General features: G+C 28.7%; 1 protein-coding gene and 1 long non-coding RNA gene across 2 annotated transcripts in view; one reads left to right on the forward strand and one right to left on the reverse strand.

Annotated features, from left to right (window-relative positions):
• Positions 1-2,187, forward strand: part of LOC142318859 (endoplasmic reticulum-Golgi intermediate compartment protein 3) — a 68,349-nt gene extending 66,162 nt beyond the window's left edge. The window contains exon 10 of the mRNA XM_075355428.1: positions 1,047-2,187. Within this exon, the coding sequence (XP_075211543.1) occupies positions 1,047-1,179 (133 nt within the window). The 3' untranslated portion in view covers positions 1,180-2,187. The remainder of the gene's footprint in view (positions 1-1,046) is intronic.
• A 1,203-nt stretch (positions 2,188-3,390) lies between these two features.
• LOC142318862 (uncharacterized) lies at positions 3,391-11,631 on the reverse strand. The gene is made up of 3 exons (XR_012755058.1): positions 11,254-11,631; positions 6,712-7,117; positions 3,391-3,527 (listed from the first exon to the last, which is right to left on the reverse strand). It is a non-coding gene; the product is annotated as an uncharacterized LOC142318862 (long non-coding RNA).
• Positions 11,632-11,705: the final 74 nt, after the last annotated feature.

The raw sequence follows: 11,705 nt of genomic DNA on the forward strand, positions 1-11,705 counted from the left end.
TCTTCAGAATCTTGGTAAATGAATAAAGCTAAATAAAATTAGTAGCCCCTAATTATTTCCTTATTACACCCTTCTTTTGGTTTACTTTTACTGCACTATTTAGCAAATAAAATAAAAAAGGTTTTTTAAAATGTTTCATACATGACAATCAATTATTAATGAATTTATTTTATGCAAAAGTTATTAGTTTTTCAAAAAGAGAGCATTATACGTTATTAAGAGATTGTATACATTAATTAAATAAATATATTTTCTGGTGTAGAGGTTTTTTTTAATAAATAAATTAACATATTTTGCTGACTGTTCTATGAAAAATAAATTGCCTTCCCCATCAAAAGTTTCTTTTATTCATTTTCCATTGTAATTAGAGATAATTGAAATCAATACATCAATGATGTATTGATCATTGTAAAATCAATAAGAATGTACGTATGCACTTGCTTGCATGCTTTTTATTCAAGTTTTTATAAATATGCAGTCTTTATAAGTATATAAGTATGCATAAATACAAGAACAATCATAATTGATAAAACTTTCTCAAATTAAGGAACTCACAAATACTGAACTCATTTAAGTAGTTGCTTAAATTATTCAATGTGAATTATTATAAAAGTAAGTCATTTTGTCATAATTTCAAGTCAACCATTGTTTTAGTAACTTAGCTTAAAAAATGTATACTTATAACCAAACTCCATTTAATTTAAATAAATTGACTTGCTTGCTTTTACGACCACAATCTGTCAAATATGTGTACATGTCCCTAATGATTTTTACAATTTGAATATCTTAGTAATTGAGTAAAATTTTATTTTTAGATAAAGATTGAGTAATTTCTAAATCTTATTCTATTAATTAGTTTACATTAAAAAAAAACTAACCCTTCAAAAAAAACAAACTATTTTCTGAAACATTTTCTTAAAAAAGTATTTTTTCAAGATAAAAGAATATTTAAAATTTCATTTGGTATAAATTTTTTTTATAGATTTACATTTATACTACATTTACTAGTTGTAATCTTTTGTAAACATTTTCTTTTTTTCTTTTAGGCCCCTCAGTCATTTTATAAATGATATCTGTTGTTGTATTGGAGGAGTGTTCATCGTCTTCATGCTTATTGACTCTTTCTTCTACCGATCAGCTATATTATTGAGAAAGATTGAAATTGGCAAAGCGACATAAATTGTATTTTAAGAGTGTGATTGATAGTATTCTAAAAAAAGTAAACGCACTTAATAATGCATATATATTACTAAACAGTTTTAATAGAATTGTATTATAAATTTTTTATTTTATTTTTTTGTGTCCTGGATAAGACATTAAACTGCATCCCTTACAACCAATACTTCCAGATTAACTTTCATATTTCAGGAATTAGAATCCTAGAAATTGAAAGGTTTGAAGTAAAGATAAAGTGCTAACAGCTAAAGTAATTTTTAATTAACAATTTCCTCCACATCAATAAAATTAAACATGTTTGGTGCAGTTTTATTGTACGTTGTTATTATTTATTGCTTGTTAATGACTAGCAATCAGTGTCATTAAATTTTATTGTTGTACTTTCATATAATCTTTCTCACACATTTCTGGGTTTCCCTTAACAGTAATGAACAATTTAATAATCTATTTATGGTTAGTATAATTCATTCCACTTGCACACCGAACTACAATAATATGTGACATACATGTTGGATTACATGCTGGTCCTCTAAAACAAACTGGCATGGAATAGACAGTCTTATAATGATGCAACTACATTACTACTTTTAAATAGAAATTAAATTTTTCTTTTGATTTTATTAAAATTACATTTCTAAGGTTTTTGTATTGGCAATCAAATGTTTGCAAACACATTAATGTCTATCAAGATAAATTGACATTAACTTTTTTGCAGAAATGATGTAAAGAAGTAGATTCTTTCCAGATTTTACAGTTAAATTATTGAACTTATAAATTATTTGTGTGAGTATATGATTCATCATTGAGTAACTTGTAAGCATCAATTTGTTGTAAATATTTCTTAACATTGTTATCAATTACTAGATAATGTTTTTGGCTTCTTTATGTAATAAAGTAAATATTGCATTGATTTTTATTAAAAAATTATATATACTATATTTCTAAATATAAATAAAGAATAAATCATGTAGAAGTAATTTCCAAATCTAAAATAAAAAAATTATATTTAAATATACTGCTATTATTTCTGATTAGAAATTTACCCGAATGAATATTAATATAACAGTGGCCGTACAATAAAAAGATATTGAGTTTTTAGAGTATTATGTGTGCTAGTTTTAATGCATAAATCCATGTTTTTAGGGTATTACATGAAATGTACTGCAAATTATTGGTCAAGAAAGGCTTGTGAGCATTTAGTAATATCTGCATATGCTTAGACCAAAGCTTTTAGTAATTCATTTAACTTGTACACTAATTATTTATTTGGTGTTATTCACAATCTGACTATAAATAAAAATACTAAATAATTCTGTTGATGCAACAGAAATAATCACTCAAACAATTGTAAATTTTTACAGTTTCCTTTAATGGTTTATTCTTTTCAATAATCTCCTTTAATTTAATTCCTTTTAATAGTTTACTTTTTTTACATTCAACATAATCACTGTTACATAAATAATCTGATTTCGATATATAGAAAATTAAGGAAGCAGCATAATGTGAATTGTATAGAAATTTGAAAGTATTTGAATATACTTGAAAGAAAGTTGAATCAAGGCAATAAGGTATGGTGGTTTTGAAAAGACTGTAACAGCTACTTTTGAACAAATTCCAAAATTTAGTTTTATTATACATTAATGTTACATTGCCATTTGAGATTACATTTAGAAACATAAGAAAAAACTCATTCGTGAAGAATCACATCATGTGGCGTCCATTTTGTCGAGGCATTCTTGTAGACGGCTGGTGAAATAATTCATATTCCTAAGTATGGTACGCGGAACCTTTTGAATTTCTCATGTTATAGTATTGGAAAGGGCTTCCAGAATATGTGGTTTGTCTACATAAACTTGAGCTCTTAGGTAGCCCCATGAAACATAGTCACAAGGTGACAGGTCTGGTGACGGAGGAGGCCACTTGACATCCCACACAATGAAATCCAAGCATCCAGAAAAATGTTGTCTCAAAAAAGCCATAGTTGCTCTTAATGTATGGTAAGTGACCCCCATGTTGCAGTATGCAGTAACCAAACTCTGTTGAGGTTAATGCATCATCTTCTTAATTCTGACCAAAATCAATAGAATTGCTTGAGTGATTATAGAATAATAATCTGTGTTAACAGACACTGTTTGTTTATTTTCACAAAAAAATAAGGCCTAAAAATGGAGGTTCAAGAAAAGCTATACCAAACAGTTAATCTGTGGCAATGCATTGGTTTTTTATGCGTTCTTGGAGTTTTCAGTTGTCCAGTACTGGAAATTCTGTTTGTTTACCATTCCTGATAAATTGAAGTGGGCCTTGTCACACATTGTTATCAATGTCATCCGACAGCAATTCCAACATAGTTTCTGCAAACATATAACTTAAATGACTAAGTTGATGTAAATTAAATACTAGTTTTAATAGATCTAAGTAGGGTTTATATAAAGTTATTAGTATAATGAAATAATGTTGCTTTGTCTACCCCCTTGAAAAAGTTACAACTCTACTTTTTTTACACATAGGTTCTAGGTTCCAATCTTTGATGATTGTCAACTATTTCTTTCTAATGAAATTAAATTTATTATCATATTCAATAACTGCAATTAATAAATAAGTACAGTTCTTCTAACTAACTGAAGAATAAGTACATTTCATGTCCAGCAAATAATACAGATTGTGCTTATATGTACGTCACATAACAAATTATCAGTTAATATTAAGAATACAATAAGTTGATTCATTTTTTTAGTAGGTCAATTTCTTACATCAACTGGTAATGCACTTCATCATCAAAAAAAAACTAAAAAAAAAAAAATAGTTGTGAAGTAATTTTTATACAGAAAGAATGACACTAAATATTTATAACATTCAAGTAAACATTTTATTATGATTAGGTAAAAAGGTTTCTAAAATTTTGTTTGAAATATATATGATATTTTTTTTAAAACATTTGATAGTTATTCTTTTATTTGAGAAAATCTGGTGAGGCTGTGTTGGGGTGCATGGCTGTTGGTTTAACATGAAACATTACAGACCTTGTATGAAGTTTCTCCGAGCTACAGACTGACCAACTTATGTGAAGAGTTGAATGGGAGAGCCACCATCGTTTTTCTTTGTAAATCTCCAGTGGAAAATTTCAGTTCCTTCATTTGGCCAACTCTACAGATAAACTGGTTGGTCTGCATGTCAGTGAGTCTCTTTTAGTGTATTGGATTGAAATAAAAACGAGACATTGACTGCATACTAAATTTAATTTTATCATAAAAACAGAAAATGGTAAATGATATTTATTTCGACTAATATTCAACAACAATTTTGTTCAACAATGGTCTGTGATATGAGAAGTAAGATACATAAGACATAATAAGCAGTAGTAGAGGTGCTCGCACTGTCGGCATCATTCACTGAGCGTGCCATGCTAGCTTTGCGACCACTCCCGAAACAATCTAACTATATATCAGGTGTATTATAATTTTTTCCATGTCTTAGCAAAAATTATAAAATCCTTTAGATTTCAACTTCTGACTACAGTAATAAGTACTGTTACCTTTTGTTTGTTCTTAAGTTTTTTTGTATAAGTACATTTGTATGTCATAAAAATTGAATTTACTCTTTCAATTAATTTGTAAATAAAAATCTTTGATTAGATTTTATTAGTTTTTTCTTTAGTTATACAATAATAATTTTAGTATATTATTTGTGAGCGAGTGAATGTATATATTTTGATTTTAATATTGTAGTATGTTTTAATGATACTTATTAAATATTGTAATCAAAAGTGATGTTTAAGTTTAAAACCTCTAGAAAGGCAGTCTAGCTCATTGCAGTAATGGAAGTACCAGCATAATGGAAAATATTTAAAAGTAAATTTAATAATACATATTTAAAAATAAATGATGTAATAATTTTTATTAAATAAATCTTATTTCGCATTCAACTTCACTACGTTTATTTGTACAAGTTAATCAGTCTCTCCCAACAGTGTTATCAATATTAGATTTTGAAAACTGCTGAAATAAAACTTTTAAGAATCACATTAAACCATATGAAGTAACTAGCTGAAGTAACCATAAACCATAACCAGCTGAAGTAACTACTTGCAATACATTTTTCCTTATTTTTACATTTAAACTGGATGATTTGTTAAGTGAAATAAATTATAGTATTATTGTATTTCAAATTATTTCATTCCAAAATCATTTTCAGGGAAATGTTATTCAGTTAAAGATTTTAGTCCTTAAATTATTGGTTGAAACAAACAACTTACATACAATGATAATTTTGAAGTTCTCTAGACTACTTTTCCTCGATTGTTAAAAACATAGATGAGTTTTATAAGAAATGAAATTCATATATGACTGTAAAAATAATAGCAGAATAGTGTCGAAGAATATATCACAATTGATTAAAATTATTTCATGAAACTGAATAACCTAATAAAGTTTAGGAGCTATAATTTAATGAACGGTTTGGTAGTTTATAAACTTAGTACCAAGAAAAAAATAGTTAAAAAATTATATAATATTACATGGGATTTATCATGTTAAAACTTCTTAAAATATAATTGGTGGTTATGATAAAATGGCTTAACTGTGGCAAATTCTGCAGAATATTACTGACCAATTTTTAGTTAACAAAAAAATGGCCTGATGCAAAGTATCAATGTGGATGTGAAACGTACGATCTGAATATCACATAGGAGTAGTAATGAAATTTATTATTTCCTTCGACGTTGCTAAGATTTAATTATTTTGTTAAAAGGTCAGAGAGATCATTAAAATTTTGTCTGTATAAATGAGGATATATTTTTGACACATATTGAATATTTTAGATGTACAATTGTCTTTTATAAAATACGACAAGCTGCTCTTAAACTCATAATAAAGCGGAGCGTCCAGAATGTATAAAAATAAGTTATTATTTAGTAATATGTTATACAAGCTTAATTAGTTCCTCTGAAAAAGAAAACCTGAGATCTTAAAAAAAAATTGTAGTTTATACACAATAGTGCAATATAGTACTACATATATTTGTGAAAATTAATGCAGAAAATAGAATTCAGTTGATGTTATTTACACAAAACCTCACATTGTAAAATGCTAAATTTAAATTTTATTAAACATTAATTTTAATGTACTCATACACACTATATTATACTTATAACGGTGAAACTGGAAGTTTAGAAACAGAAGGGCCAATGTTATTTTCTAGTTAATGTTGACAACCATCAGCAGTGAATTTACATAACTGAAATTAGAATATACTTCCAGCAAAGAAAGTATATATATATGTATGTATATATAAGTTATGTTTAAAATTCAACGAGTTCTGTTTTTAAAAAATATGAACTTTATTTATACAATTATTATACATGAAATTGTTTATGTCATTACCCGACTAATTTAATAGGACGATGTAATATCGAATGAGTCTACTAATACAAGGCAGAGACTTAAGTATACATGTTAACTTGTTGAGTTCCTGATAGACTTTAAATAGGACAATGTTCATCGAACGAGTCCAGGATTGAGACTAAATAATTATTCTTACAATTAGAATAAAGAAGACAGAGGTTGCAGCTGTGTTACATTCCTTCTCACGGTAGCTTTTCCTGGAAACTAGGGATAGGCTACACACGTGTCTTATGGAATGCAATGCGTCAGTTATATTACTGTAATACAACGTATATGTATAAACCGACTGGGTTAGTCTAGTGGTGAACGTGTCTTCCCAAATCAGCTGATTTGGAAGTCGAAAGTTCCAGCGTTCAAGTCCTAGTAAAGTAAATTATTTTTACACAGATTTGAATACTAGATCGTTCTTCGGTGGTTGGGTTTCAATTAACCAGACATCTCAGGAGTGGGATGTACAACTGAGACTGTACAAGACACTACACTTCATTTTCACTCATACATATCATCCTCTGAAGTATTATCCGAAAGGTAATTACCGGAGGCTAAACAGAAAAAAGAAAGAACATATACAAATAAATTGACAAAATAAAAAAAACAAAACAAGAAGTTGGTTAGTATTACACAATACTGGTTTTATTTTTTATTTTATCTCATATATTTTAATGTATTACACTAAAACTACTACTAATTCACCAATCACAAATGTAGTTTGTTGTCAGTTAATTTCAAAAAATTACAATTTTTTAATCAATTTTTGACATAATGATATACAGAAAAGATAAAATATTATTGTCATTATTTTTCTGTACCGTTTCAGCTATACTGTGGATGAGGTACAAGAGCAAGAGCATCTAACCCTGACCTTTCTTGGCTGACTAAACAACGTTTATGTGGTGTCATAAATGTTAGCAGGTTGAAAGCTGCGTATTTCATGCATGTACAAACTGCTGTAGAATTTAATAAAACAAAATTACTATGTCATTCATTATTATTATTATTATCGTTATTAAAATTGTTTTTTTTTAAAAATCAAACGTTGAAAATTTTGGAATCACATTGCTTTAAAACATAATAAAAAATATTCAATATGTAATAAATAATAACAATTTCAGCATATTTTGTGAAGCCTAGTCCTTCTTTTATAGTATTTTGTAATGTCATTAATCCCTCTAAACTATTATTATACTGTATTCTACGTGGGTTTAAAAACAAACAGGTGGACTTCAATCAGTGTGCATGACTCATGAGTAAAAGACTGTAATTTTAAAAAATTATTTTATATTTACAGATTTGGCATGAAACGTTTCATAATAATCATCAGTATTTAGAATTAAACAGCTATTATATTATAAACTGTTACCGAAATAAATTGGAAAAAGATTACACCGTTTATGAGAATTTACAAGAAAAATCTAAACCTACATTATCATTTCAATTAGTAAACAACTATTATTAATAGACACTCCAGAAAAGATATACATAAAAGAATTAAGTTAATACATTTAAAAAAGATAAAAATATTAATGTAAAGATATTAATGCACACATTATGGCCATGAAATTGGCTTCTCAAAATTGTGTGAACTTAGGCCAAAGTGGTGCATCACAGTTGGTGCTGCTGGCACACATTCAGTTTGTGTTTGTACCATTCATCAGAAAGTTAAGCTTATTGTGAGCTTAACATTCTGCAATATCCATCAAGGATGATTACAAGAACTGATTGAGGAAACTGTATGCAGCTTAGTATCTAAGGATTGCATACGGCAACATTGTGAACAATGTCTTGGAGTCCTATTTATTTGATGACCTTAAAGATTATGACTTGCAGGAACTAATAGAATGTAACCAGTGGATTCATACAGAGAGACTCATTGGAGATGCAGCAGGCAACTATAGAAAATTTTGCTGAAGAACTTTTCTTAAAGGTTTTTTACCTGACTAGCCACCATTTTGTTTCAAAACATCCAAGTTCATATTTAAAACAACTGAAGGAAAATTTAAATGATAATCATCATTTAAATTTTTCAATTATCCTGATGGATTTTGCTGAGAACTATTCATTTGTTGTGCAAGACGCTGTACAGGGATTCCATTGGGAAAACAGCCAAGCTGTACTGCATCCATTCATGGTTTATTACAGTAAAAACGAGCTTCGGAATCTTACCATTTGCATGATCAGCGATTGTCTGCACCATATCATTGCTATTCATATATTTTTGACTAAACTGATCAAATACTTGATGACTGAGTGAAATAAAGCATATATACTACTTCAGTGATGGTTTGGCTGCTCAGTACAAGAATTTTATCAATTTGTGCCACCATGAAGATTTTGGGATAACAGCTGAAAAGAACCTTTTTGGTACTAGCCATGGAAAATCACCTTGTGATGGAACTGTTGGCATTACAGAACGATTAGCACTATGTGCCAATCTTCAGTGACCTACAGAAAACCAGATATTGACAAGACTTATTTGAATTTTGTAAAGAAAATATACCAGGAATCAGGTTCTTTGTTATGCCTAGAGAAGAATTTGAGAGAATCCGACCTGAACAGGAAAGCCAGTTTAGTAGTGGTTACACAACTGCTGGAACAAGAAAGAACCACCAGTTTAGGTCAGTTAACAAAGCTAAAACCCAAGTCGCAGAGTTTCAAATGATACTTCAGTATTTGAAGCTGATGCTTATGAAACTGATAAACCTATCACTTGCCAACTTGCAACCAGGCCAATATGTGGCTTGCATGTATGACAATACTTGGTGGGTTGGAAATTTATGTGATATATCTTTGAAGAACATGATGCCCTCATTAGTTATATGCACCCTCATCATGGTGCAGCTTGTTCCTACCATTGGTCCCCTAGAAATGATACTTGCTGGATTCCAGAACTGTACATTTTTGCTACTCTTTAAGCACTATCATCTACACCATTACAATGACAATATATTTATCCAGAATACATTCAGTCTATGACTGAGAAACAATTTAAGCTGAGCAGGAACTAAAAGTATTGTGCTAAAAAAAATTTCTGACTACTGTAGATATTTTGAAGCTTCTGTGTTCTATAATACTGTAATACTTTATTGCATTCTTTACTACTACTATGACTATATTTCATTTTCTTTTGATTTTAGTATTCTTGTGCATGTGTAAGAAATATTTTAAAAACTGTGCTTGCTGTAACAGATATAATTAGTTGAAACTGTCTCCTCTGCATTCAATAGAAGGCAACATACAGTTAACAACTTTGTATTAATAGGCAGCAAAACGAATTATATTACTTAATAAAAAATTACTTTCTATTAGAGAGTATTCATTTAATCCATAAATATTATGAAAAACTTGCTCCTTGTGTGAAAAATCTTCAGTGTTTTTTCTGCTGCTTATAAATTACGGGTCAAAAAGCAAACTGCATGGATTTTGTGGTTTAAAAGTAGCTCTTTCTAACAAAATCTAAGAAGATATACCTGAGATATAAGCTTTCAAAGATGAAAAATCAAGCTAAAAACATTTTAACAAATTTGATATCTCCTGACATAAGCCTCCTGTACATTGAAATTTTAGCATCTTACATGCCCTTTTTCAGGTTACAAAGTCTTGTTCCGATTCAAGTACTAGATAAGTTCAAACTTTGACTTACAAAACGTCATAACTTTTTAATTGAATTTCAGCTGCTATATCTCAAAACCAGGTGCTAAAAGAAACTTGTGAATAACATATTTGAATTCTGCATAAATTAACTGAAAGTATTAAAACTCAAACTTATAGCTTTATTATTGACTTCAAAATTATAAGTCAAAGTTAGAATTTTTTGGATGTATGCACGAACTACAAATAAATACAGTTTTTTCAAGAGATCACAGAAAATCAGCAGTAGCAGATATAGAGCTACAGTTTGGTAAAATGACATTTAAGACCACAACGAATGTCCACACGTCTCCAAGTTTGTCCACACATCTCCAAGTTTGGAGATGGTCAACTGGGGACCCCTGGTCCACTTGACATGGAATAACCCATATCTGTCTCCTTCACATTATTATTTTTGGGGTTACTTAAAATATAATGTATACAAAACCTGTCAATTCTGACAACTTGAAAAGTCATGTAAATGATGAATCTGCACATATACCACCAATCATGATACAACTTATAAAAGAATATAACTTAAGATTAGTTAGTGAACAGCTGTAGCAGGGAAGCATTTCAATTAAAAGTAAAATGGACTAGAGTAATAATAGCAGCTTATAAACTAAGAAACTAAATTTGTTATGGTAGCACCAACTATGCAGTGGCATTTCAATATCAAACTGGAAAAAAAATTGTCAATAAATAAAGAAAAAACCTAACGTTGCAATTAAAAACATAAGAAATATAATTAAATAATTAAAAGGAAATGAAAATAATACAGAATCAACTATGATGGACCAAAATTTTCTAAAACTGAGAGTTCCAAAGTAAATACCACTAAATATAAAGTTTGAATGTATGTAATTACATATAAATTTTATATTTGTATGTACATTATTAAAATGAGCATATCCTATTTTAATTTATAAATTAGGCACTTTCTACATGTACCAGAGAATATAGAAAAAACAATAAGTACAGCCATATTTAAAAGAAATCATATTTTGGGCTAACAATTCAAAAAGATAACATAACATATTTAGTTTATTACCATCCAGTTAATGACAAGTACGTTTTGTTTCCGCAAAACAAGCAGTTTTAGTTTTAGCAATCGAGATTTTTCTTAAAACTTCTTACGTAGTGATAAAAATAAAGAAATACCATAGCAATTATCAAAAACTTGCTTTCATATTAAATTATAACCTTTCTTTACGATTTTAAATCCAACTATCGAACATGGGACAAAATAACACACGCCGTACCCAATCTCTCCTTATAATATGGCAAATGATTTCAATAATCATTAATAGACATAATTCAAAAGCAACTAAAAAAAAATTGCCAAACAGTACCGATATTTGTTTTAAATACTAATGTAGCATATTCTAATTGCTAAAACGTTTTAGGGGTTAAGTGATAATTATATAAACCCTACAGCTATAGTTGTATTCATGGCTTGACGTTTATCCTCAATAATAAAGTCATTAGCAACATAAAAAGGTG

This window comes from Lycorma delicatula, chromosome 2 (assembly GCF_047948215.1).
Source record: "Lycorma delicatula isolate Av1 chromosome 2, ASM4794821v1, whole genome shotgun sequence".
Lineage (NCBI taxonomy): Eukaryota > Metazoa > Arthropoda > Insecta > Hemiptera > Fulgoridae > Lycorma > Lycorma delicatula.